The 21,535-nt window shown below is 37.3% G+C and overlaps 1 protein-coding gene across 1 annotated transcript in view; it reads right to left on the reverse strand.

Annotated features, from left to right (window-relative positions):
- RYR2 (ryanodine receptor 2) overlaps positions 1-21,535 on the reverse strand; it is a 786,704-nt gene that overhangs the window by 301,463 nt on the left and 463,706 nt on the right. Inside the window, exon 23 of the mRNA XM_054561059.1 lies at positions 4,824-4,907. Coding sequence (XP_054417034.1) covers positions 4,824-4,907 — 84 coding nt within the window. The remainder of the gene's footprint in view (positions 1-4,823; positions 4,908-21,535) is intronic.

Here is a 21,535-nt window from a genome sequence, read left to right on the forward strand (position 1 = left end):
CCTCCCCCCCATTATTGTGTTTTAAACTTTCCATGATGGATAAATCCAAGAGATCTATTGTACAGCATGGTTAATATAGTTAATAATGATGTATTATATATTGAACTTGCTAAGAGAGTTGATTTTAAGTGTTCTCACAAAAAAAAGGAATTATGTAGGTAATGAATACATTAATAACATATTTCAAAGTATCATGTGGTATACCATAAATACATGCAATTTGTATTCATCAACCTAAAAAATAAAATAAACGAAACCAAAAATATTAAAAAGCTTTTTAAAAAAAATGATTTGGTTTTGAATCATCCATTTATAAGAGTATAAAGGCACGAAAAAAGGATAGGTTCATTTAGCAAGATCAAGAAATATGGGTTATCTTTTTAATTAGAAATAAACAAAGGCAGAGTCGTAAATAAGTAATTTTCCAGATGATATGCTTGATCCATAACCTACTTAGAAGTATATTTTTAAATGTCTAAATGTGTCATGATTTGTTATTTTTGCTGTTATTCTTTGTGATCCAGTGGATATGATCTTTACGATATCAGTGTCTAATGTCCTAAAGGATATTAAATTTTATAAATGTTTCATGCATGCAGCACTCTATATATGTCAAGCTTTTAATTGGTGTGTGTTTATATTTTTATTAATCTTTGTTAATATTATCTGTTACACATATCAGTTTCTGAGAGTTGCGTTAGGTGTATCACTATGATTGTATATTTGTCTATTTCTTTTTGAAAATCTACTAGTATTTTCCTTCATTGATTTTTGAAGCTGTTTTACTTGGTGTATACATGAGTAGTTATAGCATGATGCTTGTTTTCTCAATCCTCCATATGGTGACCTTCTTTTCTTAATATTAATTTTGCTTTAAGGGCAATTTTGTTTATTCAGAAACTGATAAAAAGAAAGTACATCAGTTTTATTTTGAGCAGTATTGCCTAGTGTGTCATTCTTATTATTTTCAACTTTTCTATGTTCTAAAGTTATTGATGTACCTCCTATAGGTGTATACCATAAATTATCTTTTTGAATCCAATCTGACAATTTCTGCTATGCACATGGAGAATTTGATCCATTTACATTTGTTATGACTAATGGTATATCTGGATTTATATGTCATCAGATTTTTATTTTAAAAAATCATTATAAAATAACTACGAAAGTATATGCTTCAAAGCATTATAATAAAATGAACTCCATTAATCCATCACAAAGTTAACAATCAGAAGATTACTAACATTACATCTATCTGTGTGCTGCTCCCCATCTTACATCCCTGCCTATATTTATACAGATAATTACTATCTAGAATTATAATTTCATTGATTTTAAAAAGTCAGTCCTTATTGAAGTATGTATCTCCAAAATATGTATTTAGTTTTTATTTTTTAGTTTTACTTGCTTTTGAGCCTCAAAGATGGTTTTACATTGCATCACCTTGTAGAATGTTTTTTACACCCTTATTATTTTTTAGGTTCATCTATGTTGTCATTTATAATTCCGTGATTTTATTATTAGACTATAGCCAACTTGATTCATCTTCTTATTGAAGAATATTTCTTCCACCTCTTATAACTCCCTCCTTATTCTTTAGCTATTCCATATAATGTTGCTATGAATGATAGATAGTTTGCCTGTTTGTTGGTGCGAACTGTCTCTAGGGTATATCTCTAAGAGTAGAACTGCTGGGTAGCAAGATGTGCAAATGTTTAATTTTACACAATGATGCCAAATTGCTTGCAAAATCATTGTTAAAAAACCCCAACATTTTAGGCTTGCGCTGATCTGCATACATATCAATACCTGTTATTATGAAGAGTTTTGTCAATAGAGAAAGAATAAAAGGATACCTCATGGCAAATTTAGAGACAGTATATAGACTGTCAGCAGGTCCAAGTATAGTTTTCATTTAAGGGTCTCAGCTTTTCCACATCTTCACCCACTCTCACATAATTGCTGTGTTGCATTGTGAGAGCAACACAAGGAATATGCATTAATAAATACTCAAGGCAGAGGACATTAGTTCCTCAATGAGACAAACTTATTTTTAAACCCTGTGCCCCATCCATCTATCTTTCTATCATCTAGCTATTGATCTATCATCTACCTATCTTAAAGTTAGAAATTGGAATTGAGATGATTGTCATGGGGACATGTATTAACCCATTTGTTTCAACAGAAAAATACAACCAGGTATTTTTGACAAAAGATAATTCGGTTTTAGCTGATTGTTTTGACAGTGAAAACTGCCTTTATCAACCAGATTTTATAATAGATAGAATCTATACATGAAATAAGTTGAATTGTACCCCAAATACATACACACACATGCACACACACGCATAGCATTTGATACAAACAATTGATTAAATGTATTATGCTGTCAAAGATAATGTGAAATTAACATTTCTACTTTCTTATTCTTCTGAGTAAAAGAGTAACAGGTATAATTACTAGGTTGTTGTTTTTTGGTTTTTGGTTTTGTTCTGTTTTAGCCTTAATAATGCCTTTTTTGGATACTTTCCAAAAAACCTGAGAGTGGTTTGGAAAGGATGAGGATAATGAAAATGAGAGGATAATGAATTCTTTTGCAAGTTAGGTAGATTCCAATTTTTGGCTTTCAAGAAACTGAACAAAGGCATAATTGAGCTGTCACCCTGAAAAAATCATTAAATATGATTTTTCATAATAAACAATTATGGTTTTTGGTTCACTTAACTCAATGATCTTTTTTAATAACAAAAATTACTTATATGAATGAAGAATGCAACCACTCTGCCAACTTGACTCTATCAATAAATATTATTTGTACGTGAATACATAATGTAATTGGATAAAGAATAGCTAAATCCATCTTACTATGAGCTATTTCTAATAACATCCTATTTTCTATGAATTTTTATTAAAAGTAATTTATGTTGTTTTGAGCACCTGTGTACTAAAATAATATAATGATAACTCAGGAGGAAAATTTTAACTTAATGACTATGATCACAGAAAACAAAAACAATTAAAAATTCAATTTAGATACATATCTTAGTTATAATGTAGGATAGAGTACTCAAAGACTGTCAAGCATAAAATATTGATTATTAGCATAATATACAGTAGGAGAAATAATTTGAAAATACAGTTCAAAGAGGAAAATGAAATAATGTAAAATTCTGCATTATCAATATTTTTATGTCATTTTTAAACAGATGATGGCAGATATCTGAACACTGTGGTCTGTGCTCATAAGATACACTCAAAGTTGATGAAAAAGTGTCATTTTGAAATGTAAATATGCAAAATGTGCCATAAAATCACAACTTTTGGAACTATTTAAATTTTCTTTTTTTTTTTTTTTTTTGCGGACCACAGGGAGACTCTTTATTCATGGGATAAACCTGGAGCCTGATTCTCCCACGGCGAGCCTCCTGAAATGACAGAAGCTACGGAGGGAGGCCACACGCTAGGCCACATGTCAGCATTATTATTGTTCATCATTCATTCAGGGCCCACAAAAGCGAGAGCATCTCCATACCGGTGTGGATTTTAAAATCAGGTGGTCAGTTCTGAGCAGCTATTTAAATTTTCAAAGAAAAATTTTAGAACGTAAAACTGCGAAGGTAACAATACAGTTTTTATAAACTCACTCATGGAGCACCTGAGTAAAAATGTTCATAGACTGTTGAACTAGAAGACTTGCTTAAATCTGCATTTGCACAGCAAAGACACAATTTCTACTCGGATTTTATGTTTTTCTGGGGTAACATGAGGCCAGAGGTGACTGATAGAGATGATGGGGTGGCTACTTTGTTTATATCTCGATGCTATTATTTAATACATCTGCAGGCCTGCTACTTACAAGTCGTACACATCAGAAAAGTAGCTTGAATACTTAAGTTTAAATAAATAAAGTAATATGAAACAGCTATCATTTATTGAATATTTCTTTAATATCTAAAACTTCCCTGTTAAGTAGGTATTACTAATGCCCATTGGCAGATGAGAAAGGTGAGGTCTTAAGTGAAGCAGGATCATAGACATAGGTCATAGAACAGCAGGCCAAACTAGTACTACAGCATCTATCTACCTCAATTTTCTCATCTTAAAATGCGGATAATAATGCTGACTTCATAATTAATCCTCGAATATATTTTTATTGTAAAAGTAAGTAAAATTATAAAGATTTTTGGGCGGAAAGTAGAAAGCTATATGTAATCATTTAGAAATATAGATACCTCTGTTAACATACAAACACATATTGGGAAAATAACACAATTTTTATAACACACTCCCAAATACATTCTGAGCTTTGTTTCATCACTCAGCAATGTGATAGAAACTACTGTTTCACCAGATACTTAATGTAACCCCTAGGGTAATTTAGTTAGTTTAAATTTTTGAATCTGAATTTTTTTTTTTTTTTTTTTGAGATGGAGTCTTGCTCTGTTGCCCAGGCTGGAGTGCAGTGGCACGATCTTGACTCACTGCAGCCTCTGCCTCCCAAGTTCAAGCAATTCTCCTGTCTCAGCCTCCCGAGTAGCTGGGATTACAGGCACGTGCCACCACACCCAGCTAATTTTTGTATTTTTAATGGAGATGGGGTTTCACCATGTTGGCCAGGCTGGTCTCAAACTCCTGACCTCAGGTGATCCACCTGCCTTGGCCTCCCAAAGTGCTGGGATTAAGGTGTGAGCCACCGCACCCAGCCTTGAATCTGAATTTTAAAGCTTCAGTAAAAGCAAGGCATCTGTGTGTCCATCAAGAGTTATTTGGTTGCACTAAATCTCTACACAGATTATTTAATATTGCCTAGTCATTCAACTTACTTCTTGGGTAGCTTCATTTTTTTCACTTTGTCTTCAGCATGTTCATCTGATATACCCACATGACATCCTAATGCCAACAAAGTCCTGGAAAACAAAACCAGAGATAAGTGTGATCATTTCTTCTCTATGTCCAGAATAACCCAACACGACAGCAGTAGCAATGAGATACAACCTTGAAAACACAACAGAAGTCTTGTTTATTTTATTTTTTAGAGACGGAGTCTCACTCTGTCACCCAGGCTGGAGTGCAGTGGCGCAATCTCGACTCACTGCAAGCTCCGCCTCCCGGGTTCACGCCATTCTCCTGCCTCAGCCTCCCAAGTAGCTGGGACTACAGGCACCCACCACCACGCCCGGCTAATTTTTTGTATTTTTAGTAGACAGGGGGTTTCACCGTGTTAGCCAGGATGGTCTCGATCTCCTGACCTTGTGATCCACCCGTCTCGGCCTCCCAAAGTGCTGGTATTACAGGTGTGAGCCACCGCGCCCAGCCAGAAGTCTTGTTTTTAAGGCAAAAGGAAGATTTATTGATTTGCTAATTATTCATTTCTGAGTAAGGAATAAGACACTGCAAACTGAAATGGCACAAAAAGGAATACACTGAAGAGTAAGTCTCCCTCCAACCTCTTCTAGTTCTGTTTCCTTCCTTTAAAGGCATCAATTGTTACCAATTCTTCGATATCCTGCTGGGGAGCCTATGTACCTACTAAAGCAGATATATGCGGGGGTGTGTGTGTGTGTGTGTGTGTGTGTGTATGATATTATTGTTTTACCTTTTATAGAAATGGGTATATACAGGAGACATTTTGAGACATTTGTCTTTAGTACCCATGGCACTGAGTGGTTTCTCCTGCCTTGATAGAGTAAGAAATAATGGCATAATATTTTGGGATTACAGAATTTCTAAGGTCTGATCAGTTCTAGTAAGAATGTGGGAATTATCTAAAACCCATAATACTTATCTCTATAATATTTTAATAATGTGTGGATAGGTTGATAGTTATGTGTATATACATATATGTACATTATATATATGTATTTCCATGTAGACAGGTATCTATATGTACAAGCTTAACCATTTAGACAGATATATATAAGCTTATACATATGGATATCTATCCATCTATATGCACACAATTATCAGTTAAATTTTGTTATATATGAAAAAATTAAAATACCCCATGAAATTATCTTTCTAGTGTTAAATTGCAAAACTGTGGGAAGACCAAGAGCTGAATGAAGGTATAAAATAAGCTAAATAAAGAATGTGCACATTGAAATGCGATTGGTCAGCAACAGAATAAAAAACGAACTCACAGGAACAAATATAGATCACGCTTATTCAAACACTATCCAGAGGACAGGAAGATTTTACCAGCACCCTCCATTCCTTTATTTATTCATTCAATAAATACCCACTGAGTGCTATCAAGTGCCAGGCCCTGTGCTACAGACAACAGGCAATTATGATAGTATCTTCAGGGCAATGAGATAATCATAAGGCTATAAAAGTATCAAAGAGAGATGTCCAACTCAGCTCTGAGAGAACTCAAGATTGATCATAATATTAGGATTTATCATAAACTCAGGCAGTTAAACCTTTGAGCACATGCCCAACAAGAAATCTTCTGATTATAATGTGTCTTTCCAAGCTGATCTGTAAAAACGAATATTTTGGGTTATAAGACAGTTATTATCACTGCAAATTAGTACCTCAGTGTGACATGCCAGGAATGTAGTTAATGTGAGTCCAGACTGAGAGACAAAGTAACATGGTATACTGACATCAAAAGTAAGCCTGAGCCATAGAAAATGTAATTAGTTAATTCATCCTTAAGGGTTTCTAAGAGAGAGCCAGTGTTTTATGCCATCAATACTATAATCTTCTCGTAACTAATTAATTCAGCCTCATAATCTTCTTCCCAATGCAAACTACCTAGAAAAGTATGAATTCAACTCACATGGACAGTGAACATAATAGACCACATGTGCATAAATATATAAGTCCATAAATATTTATTGAGTTACCACCATATCTAAGGTACTCTGTAGTACAGTAGTCCTCACTTATCCATGGCTGATATGTTCCAGGACCCCCAGTGGATGCCTGAACCCCACAGATAGTACCAAACCCTACATTTTTTCCTATCCATACATACTATGAAACATACTAAAATTTAACATATAAATTAGACACAGTAAGGGATTAAAACTAGTAACTAATAGAAAATAGAACTATTATAACAATATACTGCTCACAATTTCACAGACAGTAGAATTGTTTTTATAGATCTTAGCAACTTCAGTATACAGTAAGTTTCTTCCCTTATTAAGTCGAGAATATTCACCTTTTCACTTAAAAGAAGCACTTTATGGCTTCTCTTTGACATATTCAAATTGCCAGCATCTTTAATTTTGTGCTTTGGGGCCATTATTAAGTAAAATAAGGGTTACTTGAACAAAAGCACTACAGTGTCATGACAATCAATCTGATAACCAAGATAGTTGCTAAGTGACTAACAGGTAGGCAGCCTATACAGCGTGGGCCAGGGGGACAAAGGGATGATTCGCATCCTGGGCAGGACAAAGTAGCAGGGCGTGAGATTTCATCACACTGCTCAAAATGGCATGTAATCTAAAACTTATACATTGTTTATTTCCAAAGTTTTCCATTGATGTTTTCAGGAGTACTACTGCACATGTTTCTCTTGACAGTGTTTACAGTCTGGTAGGAGAAAAGATGATGACTGAAGAATTATAATAAAACCAAGTAGGGTTCCAAGTTTTAAAAAGTTACATGTTTTAGAAGTATCTTTAAGATATTCCAAGAAGGATCATTAAAAATTTCAAAGATGAAGATATGTGGGAATAAAGGATAAAGAGATGAGGAAGCAAATATTTCAGGTAGGTGAACAAGACAGACAACAGAAGCAGGAGATCGTGGGTCTGTGTGGGAGGGAAAGAGAAGAGTTGACTGGAGTATTAAGATCTGACCATGTACTATAGGTTAAGGGTAAAAAGAAATACTGGGGTAAGTTTGGGGTGCACTATATGCTTCATAAATATTTCTCATTATGTGTGATGGCTAATTTTATGTATCAACGTGGCTGGGGCATAGTGCCAACATATTTAGTCAAACATTATTCCAGATGTTTCTGTGAAGCTGTTTTTTGGTGAGATTAACATTTAAATTGCTACACTTTGAGTTCACATGGAACCAAAAAAGGGCCCGAATAGCCAAGGCAATCCTAAGCAAAATGAACAAATCCAGAGGCATCACATTGCCTGACTTATATATAAGGATATAGTAACTATAACAGCATGGTAATGGTACGAAATTAGACACATAGATCAATGGAATGGAATACAGAACCCAAAAATAAAGCCACATACCTACAATCAACTGATCTTTGACAAAGTTAACAAAAATAAACACTGGAGAAATGACAACCTTTTCAATAAATGGTGCTGGAAAAAATGGCTAGCCATATGCGGAAGAGTGAAATTGCACCTCTATCTCTCACCATGTACAAAAATTAACTCAAGATGGATTAAAGATATAAATGTAAGACCTTGAAGAAAACCTAGAAAAAACTCTTCTGGACACTGGCCTAGGTAGAGTTTATGATAAAGATCCCAAAAGCAAATGCATCAAAAACAAAAATAGACAAATGGGACTTAATTAAACTAAAAAGCATCTGCACAGCAAAATAATCTACAGAGTAAATAGACAATCTACAGAATGGAAGAAAGTATCTTCAAATTATGCCCCCAACAAAGGACTAATATCCAGAATCCACACAGAACTTAAACAACTCAACAGGAAAAAAACAAACAACTGTATTAAAAACTGGCCAAAGGGTCAGGCATGGTGGTTAATGCCTATATAATTCCAGTACTTTGGGAGGCCGAGGCGGGAGGACTGCTTGAGCCCAGGAGTTCAAGACCAGTCTGGGTAACATAGGGAGACTCTGTCTCCACACATAATTCAAAGTTTAATCAGGCATGGTGGCACACATCTGTGGCCCCAGCTACTCTAAAGACTGAGACAGAAATTTTGCCTGAGTCTGGGAAATCAAGGCTGCAGTGAGCTATGATCCACCACCACACTCCAGCCTGGGCTACAGAGTGAGACTCTGGTCCTGAAAAAAAAAAAAGAAAAGAAAAGAAAAAAGAATATAAACAGACATTTCTCAAAAGAGGAAATACAAGCAGCCAAATAAACACATTAAAAAATGCTCTGAGTTACTAATCATCAGAAAAATGTAAACTAAAACCACAATGAGATACCATCTCACACCAGTCAGAATGGTTATTATTAAAAAGTCAAAAAATAAAAGATGTGGGTGAGGATGTGGCTTATACACTGTTAGTAGGAACATAAATTAGTTCAACCTCTTTGGGAAACAGCATGAATATTTCTCCAAAAACTAAAAATAGAACTACCATTCAGCCCCGCAATCCCACAACTGGATACCTACCCAAAGGAAAAGAAATCATTATATTTATTATTATTATTATTATTTTTTGAGAAGGAGTTTTGCTCTTGTCACCCAGGCTGGAGTGCAATGGTGCAATCTCGGCTCACTGCATCCTCCGCCTCCCAGGTTCAAGTGATTCTCCTGCCCCAGTCTCCAAAGTAGCTAAGATTACAGGTGCTCACCACCATGCCCAGCTAATTTTTGTATTTTTAGTAGAGCTGGGTTTTCACCATGTTGGTCAGGCTGGTCTCAAACTCCTGACCTCAGGTGATTTACCCGCCTTGGCCTTCCACAGTGCTGGGATTACAGGTGTGAGCCACCGCATCTGTCCAAGAAATCATTATCAGCACAGGCGTTTGAGACCAGCCTGGCCAACATGGTGAAACCCCGTCTGTACTAAAACTACAAACATTAGCTGGGCGTGGTGGTGGACACCTGTAATCCCAGCTACTTGGGAGGCTGTGGCAGGAGAATTGCTTGAACCTGGGAAGCAGAAGTTTCAGTCAGCTGAGATCATGCCACTGCACTCCAACCTAGGCAACAGAGCAAGACTCTGTCAAAAAAAAAAACAAAACACCTGCACTCACATGTTCATTGCAGCACTATTTACAATAGCAAAGTCATGGAATCAACTTAAGTGTCTGTCAACTGTTGACTGCGAAAAGAAAATATGGTACATATACACCATGGAAAACTATACAGCCACAAAAAAGAATGAAATCATGTCCTTCTTGCAGCAACATGGATAAAGTTGGAGGCCATTATCCTCATCATTTAAAAGAAAATTAAATACTTCATACTCTCACTTATAAGTAGGGGCCAAGCAAAGTGGATACACACAGATATAAAGATGGGAATAATAGATAGTAGGGACTTCAAAGCAAGGAGAGCAGGAGGGTTACTCGTGTTGAAAAATTACCTGTCAAGTACAATGTTCACTATTTAGGTAATGGGTTCATTAGAACCCAAATTCCCACCATTATACCTATGTAACAATGTACATAGGTAAATTCCTATGTATCTGTGTACACAGCAATATACCTATGTTACAAACATGCATATGTACCCTCTGATTCTAAAATTAAATACTAAACTTTTCTAAAAAGTATAGTGCACTTTAAGTAAATCAGACTACCTTCCATAATGTGACTGGGCCTCAACTAATCAGTGAAAGTTCTCAACAGAAAAAAGAGACTGACCTGAGCAAAACAGAATTTTGCCAGCACCCTGCCAATTCTTTAAGGAATCTCTCTCTCTATATATATCTGTGTGTGTGTGTATATATATATATATATATGTGTCTGTGTGTATACACACACAAACACACACACAGACATACACCCTGTTGGTTGTTTATCTCAAGAACCCTGATTAAGACATTAAGTGAGGGCCTCATATGCTATGCTGAGGGAATTACACTTATGTGAATGGACTAGGAGCTGCTAAAGGTTATTCTGCAGAATAGCAAAGTTAGAAGTCATCAGGTAGAAAATGCACTTTTTAGAGGCTGATTATTTTCATTTTTATTAAATTTATAGAGTTGCATGACTATCAGCACAATCTAGCTTTGCACCATTTCCACGAGCCCGTGAGGTCCCCCATGCCTGCTGCAGGCGTTTCTCACTCCCACCTCCAGACAGCTCCTAAGCTATTTTATGTCTCTATCAATATGCCTGTTTCAGGCATTTCATAGGAATAGAATTATACAATATGGAGTCTTCTGTGTTTGGCTCCTTTGACCTGGCATAAAGTTTTTCAGGTTGATCCATGTTGGAGTATGTGGCAGTAGTTTGTTCCCTTTTATCGCTGAATAATATGCCATTGTAATACTGGATCACATTTTATCTATTCCTTAGTTGATGAACGTCTGCACAGTTTCCAGTTTTTGGCGCTTATGAATAATGCTTCTGTGAACATTTATGTGTAAATCTTTGCAGGGACATAAGCTTTTATTTCTCTTGGGTAGATACATAGGATTAGAATTGCTAGGCTATGGTAAGTTTATGTTTAACTCTTTAAGAAACTTCCAAACTATTTTCCAAAGTGGTGGCACCATTTTACGTTGCCTGCAGTAATACATGTGGGTTTCAGTTTTCCTATAGCTTCACCAACACTTGGTATGTCTGTCTAAAAATTATAGCCATTTTATTGTGTGTGAGGTAGTATCTTATTATGGTTTTCATTTGTATTTTTCTGACTGATGATGTGTAACATCCCTGATTGCACTTTATTAGCCATCTGTGTATCTTCTTTGGTAAAGTATTTTGCCAATTTTTGCCTTTTTTTTTTTTTTTTTTGAGATGGAATCTTGCTCTGCCACCCAGGCAGGAGTGCAGTGGCACGATCTCAGCTCACAGCAACCACTTCCTCCCAGGTTCAAGCAATTCTCCTGCCTCAGTCTCCCGAGTAGCTGGGATTCCAGGCGCCCGCCACTATGCGCAGCTAATTTTTTTGTATTTTTAGTAGAGATGGAGTTTTACCATGTCGGCCAGGCTGACTTCAGACCTCAAGTGATCCACCCAACTCAGCCTCCCAAAGTGCTGGGATTATAGGTGTGAGCCACCATGCCCAGCTGTTTTGCCAATTTTTAAATCAGGTTTTGTGTATTCTTATTATTGAGTTATAAGATTTCTATATATATTCTGGATACAAGTCCTTTGTTAGGATTGGTATGATTTACTACAAATCCTATTAATACAGTTGTGCTTGATTCACAAACATTCTCTCCCAGCTGGTGGCCTGTCTGTTCATTCTCTTAATGGCTTCTTTTGAAGCACAGAAAGTTTTACTTTTAATTAACTCCAATGGATGGACTGTTTTTTTTAATAGGTCATGTTTTGGATATTATATCTAAGTACTCTTTGCCTAATCTGAGGAGGTTTTAAAATGGGAGCAATGGATTATATTTGAAATATATTTATTAACACTACAACCATATCAAGTTCTTTGTTTGAAGGAAGTGTTTGGTTTCTGTATCACCTTCATTAAACCACTTTATTTGATGATTTAACATTGTTTAACTCATTTTTTTTTTAAGTCTGCTGAAGGGTGGTGAGAGAAAGAGCACACTATAAGTTGGAACTGCAAAGCTGATAGAAAGGCTAGAAAAGCACAAAATAAGGGAAGCAAGAAAGGATTAGGTGGGAGTGAGTTCTTGGCCTTACACGCATTCAGTAAATATTTACTACTAGATTAAGCAGCAGGGATCGGTAATGTAGCATTTTAGTACTTAAACTACATAGCTGCAGAAAAGTAAACAGACTGTTAGGAAGCAAATGTGAGGCACCCTGTAGATAGGCATTTGGTATGTAAAAACCCAGTTACTGACTGAGATTTATCATTTATTTATTAATTCATTCATTTGATGAATATTTACTGAGCTCTATGTAAGATCTGAAAAATGGTAATGAAAACCAAGTGAGATGCCTGCTCTCATGAAACATATGGTCTGGTGGAGTACAGAGGCAACCATGTAATTCCCACACACAGGGAAAGCTTCTATACTGGGAGTACAGAAAGGATGAGTACCTATAGAAGTAAAATTGTTGAGTCAAGGAACTCAGACAACATGTTGGAAAGAAGTGAACCTGACCTTAGATCTGGCAAGCTTGTCCAACCCATGGCGTGCGGGCTACATGCGGCCTAGGACAGCTCTTTGAATGTGGCCCAACACAAATTCATAAACTTTCTTAAAATATTATGAGATTTTTTTGTGTGATTTTTAAAATTTAGCTCATCGGCTATTGTTAGTATTATAGTGTATTGTATGTGTGGCCCAAGACAATTCTTCTTCCGCTATGGCCCAGGGAAGCCAGAAGATTGGACAGCCCTGATCCAAAGGATGAGAGCCAGGCATAGAAAACAGCATTCCACATCACACACCGGGGCCTGTTGTGCGGTGGGGGGAGGGGGAGGGATAGCATTAGGAGATATACCTAATGTTAAATGACGAGTTAATGGGTGCAGCACACCAACATGGCACATGTATACATATGTAACTAACCTGCACATTGTGCACATGTACCCTAAAACTTAACGTATAATTAAAAAAAAAAAAAAGAGCATTCCAAGAAGAGTACGTGTGGAAGATCTTGTGGTGGAATGGAATGTGCGGACAGGCAAGCCACACAAAGGTCAGTGTGACTGCAAGCAAGAGTACAAGGGCAGCCTCACTTATAATGAGGCTGGTGAGAGGCGAGGCCCCAGATTTTGGGATACTTTGGCAAATTAAAGCACCATATTTAACTTAAAAGCAATCAAAAGCCGTTAAGGGATTTTATTTTATTTTTTTATGTATTTAATTTTTTTTTTTTTTTTTTTTTTGAGATGGAGTCTCGCTCTGTCACCCAGGCTGGAGTGCAGCAGCATGATCTCGGCTCGCTGCAACCTCTGCCTCCTGGGTTCAAGCAATTCTCCTGCCTCAGCCTCCCAGCAGTTGGGATTACAGGCACCTGCCATGACACCTGGCTAATTTTTATAATTTTAGTAGAGACAGGGTTTCACCATGTTGGCCAGGCTGGTCTTGAACTCCTGACCTCAGATGATCCACCTGCCTTGGCCTCCCAAAGTGCTGAGATTACAGGCTCACCTGACATCAGGTGACCCACCGTGCCCGGCCCCATTAAGGGATTTTAAATAGAAAGATTGACATGGTCACCTTAATGTTTGAAATGAACACACTGGCTACAAAGTACAGAATAGATAGAGGTGCTATTGCATTCTGTTTGCTAGCATTTTTGTTGAGGACTGTTGTGTCTATGTTAATCAGGGATATTGGTCTGTACTTTTCTTTTTTTGTTGTGTCTTTGTCTGGTTTTGGTACCAGGGTGATACTGGCTTCATAGAGCGGTTAGGGAGAATTTCCTGCTCCTTGATTTTTTTGAAACAGTTTCAGGAGGATTGATATTAGTTCTATGTATGTTAGGTATAATTCATCTGTAAATCCATCTGATCCTGGGCTTTTCATCGTTGGGACACTTTTTATTACTGATTCAATCTTTTTATTTTTTTGGAGACAGAGTCTCACTCTGTCGCCTAGGCTAGAGTGCAGTGGCACAATCCCAGCTTATCGCAAACTCTGTCTCCCAGGTTAAAGCAATTCTCCTGCCTCAGCCTCCTTGAGTAGCTGGGATTACTGGTGTGCACCATCACACCCAGCTAATTTTTGTATTTTTAATAAAGTTGGGGTTTCACCATGTTGGCCAGGCTGGTCTGGAACTCCTGACCTTAAGTGATCCACCCACCTCAGCCTCCCAAAGTGCTGGGATTACAGGCATGAGCCACCGCACCTGGCCACTGATTCAGTCTTACTATTTGTTATTGCTCTGTTCAGGTTTTCAATTTCTTCCTGGTTCAGTCTTGGGAGGGAGGCTGTATGTTTTCAGGAATTAAGTGGGTTTTATATCAGGGACACAAGGATGGTTCAACATCTGCAAATCAATAAATGTGATACATCGCAAAAACAGAACCAACAACAAATACCATATGAGCATCTCAATAGGTGCAGAAAAAGCATTTGATAAAATTCAGCATCGCTTCATAATAAGAACTCTTAATAAACAAGGGATAGAAAGAGCATACCTCAAAATAATAAAGGCCATATACAACAATCCCACAGCTAACATTATGCTGAATGGGGAAAGTTGAAAACTTTCCCTCTAAGAACTGGAACAAAACAAGGATACTTACTTTTACCACTCCTATTCTGGAAGGCCTAGTCAGAGCAGTTAGGCAATGGAAAGAAATAAATGGCATCTAAACTGGAAAAAATGAAGTCTAATTATCCTTGTTTGCTGACAATTTGATCTTATGTCAAGAAAAACCTAAAGACACCACAAAAAACTCTTATTTGATAAATGGAATTCAATAAAGTTGCAGCATGTAAAAATCAATGTACAAAAATTGGTAGCATATCTAAAGACCAGTAACAATCTAACTAAGAAACAAATCAAGGAGGCAATCCTATTTACAATATCCACATAAAAATTAAAATACCTCATCGAAATACCTAAAATACCTAATTAAAATATATTTAACCAAGGAGGTGAAAGATCTGTACAAGACAAACTATAAAACAATGATGAAAGAAATTATAGATGATGCAAACAAACAGAAAAACAGCCCATGATCAAGAATCTGAAGAATTAGTATTGTTAAAATGATGATATTGTCCAAACCAATCCATAAATTCAATGCAACTCATATCAAAATACCAATGTCATTTTTCACAGAATTAGGGAAAAACAATCCTAAAATTCAAACGGAACAAGAAAGAGTCCAAATAGCCAAAGCAATCCTGAGGGGGAAATAAAAGGAGGCATCATATTACCTGACTTCAAATTCTAAGGCTATAGTAACCAACACAGCATGGTACTGGTATAAAAACAAACAAATAGATCAATGGAACAGAATAGAGAACCCAGAAATAAAGCTACATATTTACAGCCATATTTGTTGGCTTTCACAAAGCCAACAAGAGCATGCATTGGAGAAGGGATACACTCTTCAATAAATGTTGCTGGGAAAACTGGATGGCCACTTACAGAAGAGTAAAACTGGTTCCCTATCTCTCACCACGTACAAAAATCAACTCAAGATGGGTTAAGACTTAAACAAAAGACTCAAAATTATAAAAATACTAGAAGAAAATCTAGGGAAAACTCTTCTGAACATTGGTCTAGGCAAAGAACTTATGACTAAGACCTCAAAAACCCAGGCAACAAAAACAAAAATAGACAAACAAGACCTATTTAAACTAATAAGTTTCTGCACAGTGAGAGAAAGAATCAACAGAGTGAAGAGACAACCTGCAGAATGCAAGAAAATATTTGCAAACAATTCATCTGACATCAAACTACTCATTCATCCAGAATATGCAAGAAACAAACAATTCAACAACAAGAAAAGCATCAAATAGTCTCATTAAAAAGTGGGCAAAGGACACGAATAGACATTTTTCAAAATAAGACATACAAATGGCTAACAGGCATATGAGAAAATGCTGAACATCACTAATCATCAGAGAAATGCAAACTAAAACCCAGATGAGATATCATCCTACAACAGTCAGAATGGCAATTATTAAAAATGCAAACAAACAAACAAAAAAAAAACAGATGTTGGTGAGGATGCAGAGAAAAGGGGACTCTTATGCACTGTTGGTGGGAATGTAAATTAGTACAGCCTTTATGAAAAAATAGTATAGAAACTTATCAATGAACTAAAAATAAAACTACCATTCGATCCAGCAATCCTACTATTGGATATCTACCCAAAAGAAAAGAAATCGATATATCAAAAAGACACCTGCACTTGTATGTTTATTGCGGCACTGTTCACATCACCAAAGAAATGGAAGGAACCTAAGTGTCCATCAGTGGATGAATGGATAAAGAAAATGTGGCATATATACGTAATGGACTATTATTCAGCAGTAAAGAAGAATGAAATCATGTATTTTGTAGCAACATGATTAGAATTGGGGTCATTATTTTAACTGAAATAAGCTAGACCCAGAAAGGCAAATACTCATGTTCTCATTCATAAGTAGGTGTTAAAAAAATGTGCACACATGGACATAGAGAGTGGAATGACAGTTAATGGAGACTTGGAAGAGTGAGGGGATTGGAAGGGAGTAGATGATGAGAAATTACTTAATGGGTGCAATATACATTAACTGGGCGATGGATACCCTCAAAGTCCTGACTTTTGTTACTTCGTGCATGTAACAAAATTGCACATGTACCCTGTAAATTTGTACAATTTTTAAATAGGCCAAAAAAAAAAAAAAAGAATAGAAAAGAGAGTATCTAGGGTGTATTTGAATTGGATCTGTTGGGAGGATATTACAATTTCAGGTGGGAAATAATGGTAGCTTAGACTAGGTTAGTATAGGCTGGCAATCATGTTGGAGTTGATGATGTGGTGATAGTAACATTAGTAATGGAAGAAAATAGAGAAGTCGATGGATTAAAATATAAGTAGAAGGCCATGGGTGAAGGGAAGGGATGTGTCCAGGATGACTCCCAGATATCTGAGTTGTGTTCTGAGGGGCACTTAACAAAACAAGAGAAGGAAACTGAAAGAAGCCTGAGATCTGAAGGTATAAAAAAGTCACAAAGTTTGAGGTACATTTGCAATATCTAAGCAAATTGGCATCTGAGAATGTTATGCGCTGGATACCTTTTTAGGACTAGGTACATGACTGTGAATTTAAAAAAAAATCATGCTGTGGGCTTCAGGTGATAACGATGTGTCAATGTAGGTTCATCAATTGTTATAAATGTACCACTCTGTTGAGGGCATCTGCCTGTGGAAACAGGGGGCATATGAAAAGTCTCTGTATCTTCCTTTTAACTTTGCTGAGATCCTAAATCTGCTCTAAAAAATAAAGCTTTTTTTTTTTTTTTTTTTTTTTTAATTATAGTTCCTGGCTTCATGGAGCTTACAGTCTAGAACAAGCTTTTCCAGCCCACAGCCCAGGATGGCTTTGAATGTGGCCCAACACAAATTCATAAACTTTCCTAAAACATTATGAGATCTTTTTGCGATTTCTGGTTTAGTTCCTCAGCTATCATTAGTGTTAGTGTATTTTGTGTGTGGCCCAAGACAATTCTTCTTCCAATGTGGCCCAGGGAAGCCAAAAGATTGGACACCTCTGGTCTAGAAGGAAAGGCAAATATTAAATAACCTCAGAAAGTGATATTACAAATTGTGGTAAGAGTTATAAACACACTATCGGGTGTTATAAACGAAGTGAAGGAAGTGGTGAGGAAATTCTTATCAAGGAAGTGATATTTAAATGAAGGCCTGAGGGATGAGTAGGGAGGAACTCCTTTAAGGGTGAAATAAAGAATTTTTCCAGGCAAAGGGAACAGAATAGGTGAGGCAGGAAAAAGTTTAACTCTTTATCAGGAAGAGACCATGAGGGCTGGAACATACGGAACAAGGCAAAGAGTGGTGCAAGGCATGATGACAAACAGGAGGTGTCTGATTGTCTGGGCCCTGCACACACTTGTGAAGATATCAGACTCCAAGTTCCATGGGAAGCCATTGAACAGTTTTAAGCAAAATATGAATGAATGCACGTGTGTGTATGAACTCAGGCTGCTGTGTGCAGAATAAAGAGGGCAAGTGGGAGGACCAGTTAGGAGATGGCTATGGTAGTCTGGGTGACAGATGATGGTGGCTTGGACCAGATTGACTGCTGTGGAAAGGGAGGATGGAGGAAGAGTGATGTATACTTGGGGGGACCTGATGATGGGCTAGAAGTAGGAATGAAACAAAGGGAAGAGTCAAAGGTGATGCCCAGGTTCCTGGCATGTGTAGCAGGATGAATAGCCACGCATGTTGAAAGACTCAACATCCTAAATGCAAATACAGGGGACATAAAGCTATATAGATCTAGGTCACTTCTGATGCATCCAGGGGAAAATGTCAATGGAATGATAGGACATACAATTCTGTCACTCAGAGCAGATGTCTAGGGTAGAGATGGACATTTGGGGAGGTATCAGCACCTGTGTGGTAATTAAGTCATGGAGTGGTGAGAATACCTTCAGAGAGTTTGCACACTGAAAAGAAATGGCCCAGGACTGAACATAAAGATTCACAACATTTAGAACTTCAGAAGACTGGCCAGGCACAGCGGCTCACACCTGTAATCCCAGCATTCTGAGAGGCTGAGGTGGGTGGATCACCTGAGGCCAGGGGTTTGAGACCAGCCTGGCCAAGATGGCGAAACCCCATCTCTACAAAAAAAAAAATACGAAAGAAAAATTAACCAGAGGTGGTGGCAAGCACCTGTAATCCCAGCTACTCGGGAGCCTGAGGCAGGAGAATCACTTGAACCTGGGAGGCAGAGGTTGCAGTGAGCTGAGATCGCGCAACTGCACTCCAGCCTAGGCAACAGAGCGAGACTCCTTCAAACAAACAAATAAATAAGTAAGTAAGTAAGTTGGGAAGGTTGTTGCCAGCAAGAAACCAAAAAGAAAAAAGAAGAGGAGGAGGAGGAGGAAGAGATAGAAAAAGGAGAAGGAGAAAGATAAAGAGAAGAAGAAGAGGAAAAAGAAGAGGGAGGAGAAGAAGAAGAGCAAGAAGAAGAGTGAGGAGAAGAGGAAGAAGGAGAAGAGGGAGGAGGAGAAGAGGAAGGAAAAGAAGAGAGAAGAGAAGAAGAGGTAGGAGGAGAAGAGGGAGGAAGAGAAGAGGCAGAAGGAGGAGAAGAGGAAGTAGGGGAAGGAGAAGAGGAAGCAGGAGGAGAAGAAGAGGAAGAAGGGGAAGGAGAACAAGGAGAAGGAGAATAGGGAGAAGAAGAGGGAGAAGGAGAAGAGGGAGAAAGAGAAGAGGGAGGAGAAGAGGGATGAGGAGAAGAGGGAGGAGGAGAAGAAGGAGAAGAAGGAGGAGGAGAAGAGGGAGAAGGAGGAGACGGAGAAGGAGGAGGAGGAGAAAGAAGGAGGAAGAGAATAAGGAGGAAGAGAAGAAGGAGAAGGAGGGGAGGGAAGGAAAGAAGAGAAAAAAAGGGAGGGGAAGGGAAGGGAAGGGGTGGGTGATGGAGGGAAGGGAGGGAGGGGGAGGAGGAGGAGGCAAAGAGGTATGAGAAACTAACTTGCTCTCTTGGACAAAAATTCCACCTCTCCCCTTATCAGTTATTTGTCTCCCTTCCATACTGCTTTCCTCTCCATCCGTTTGTCCTGGGTCCCTACTATTCCTCCCGCCCTTCACCACATACGTACACAAGCACACTACATCATCTAAAAATAATTTTCAGGAAAAATACTTGGCTAGGAGGAAAAATATCATTGTAGTGTCACTATATTTTTGTTAACTTCCAAAGAAATAAATTCTGTGAATGTGTATTATATGTTGATTAAAAATCCTTATATCGATTATTTCTAAAATGTGAGCTGTTTGTTCAGAAATTAAGATCTGGAATTTGGAAAATAGTAAAAACTAAACCAGAAACTGAACCTTTGGTAATACTGGTCACATTTGAGGGTCATCTGGCAGGCATGATCTGCCAAGCTGTGCTGTTCTGAGAGTGTCACAATTTTGCAGTACTGTACGATACACAGATGACGATAGAAGTCTAAACTAAGTTGTCACTGTCAACAATTTACATAAGAAAAAAAATCACAGAAACAGCACCCAAAATTCATATTTCATTAAATCACTCCTCAACCCAAAATAAGGGATATTCTGGAATAATTTCTTGCTTATTTGTTATTTGGAACTTCTAAAGATGTAAACAAATGAAGCTGTTCATCCCTCCTATGATATATTTATTAAACAAACAAAAAACCTAGACTATGCTCCCTCTCAGACGTATGGTGTTAAAGCCTTTATCAATATCCTATTAGTTAGTCCCTATAATAATTCCATGAAGCAAATACATTATGATCCTCATTCTACTAAGGAGAAAAAAACCTAGGGTTCAGAGGAGTTGAGTGACTCCAGCAACATTTCCTTGGTGGACCAAGCCCTTAAGCCCAGACAACCCAACTCCAGAGTTTGTGTTCTTACCTGTGCTGCTCTGGGGCCTGCCAATTAAATAAGTGAATAAAGGAAATATAGGAAGAAAGTACTGTACTTTCTCTAAACCCCTGGAATTGGGCATGGTATGAATCTTAGAGAAGTATAGATGTTTTCCCCTAATTCAATTTGTAAATAAATAAATAAAAATCAGCCCATCATAAAACCATATAAACTAGCTATAAGAAAATCAACAAAGAAATGTTAAGCATTTGCTTGTGAAGAGGGTGATTTACATTCATCAGAGAGAATAAAACCACAGTACGTGCAGTCTGAAGATTAACCGAACCAGCCACCAGCAGCTGGTAGGTATGACACTGGATTACATGTAATAGTCAAAGGCACAACATGCTAAATGCAAATACAGAGATTTCTACAGTCCAGAATTTACTCTCTGCTATAGCTGGCTTAGCTGTCAATTGCTAAAATAATAGGGAATGCACTGCAAATTTAAATTATGTTAGACCTTGACCTTTCAATAAAACATTCTGTTGTAAAAGATGAAGAAATAATGAGCTGCTATGAATTACTAAATACACAAGCCTCATGTCAACAGCGCAAAGGAAGATCAGAGATGCTGAATCCATGTACTCAGGACACAGCGCTCATTACACATTCTTTATTACAAGCAAACCTTGTCATTTTTAACCTTTAGGTTCTCAATTTACTTGATGTGTATGTATTGCTTTTTCCTTTAAGTTCCTA

The sequence above is a fragment of the Pongo abelii genome, chromosome 1 (assembly GCF_028885655.2).
Source record: "Pongo abelii isolate AG06213 chromosome 1, NHGRI_mPonAbe1-v2.0_pri, whole genome shotgun sequence".
Taxonomy (NCBI): Eukaryota; Metazoa; Chordata; class Mammalia; order Primates; family Hominidae; genus Pongo; species Pongo abelii.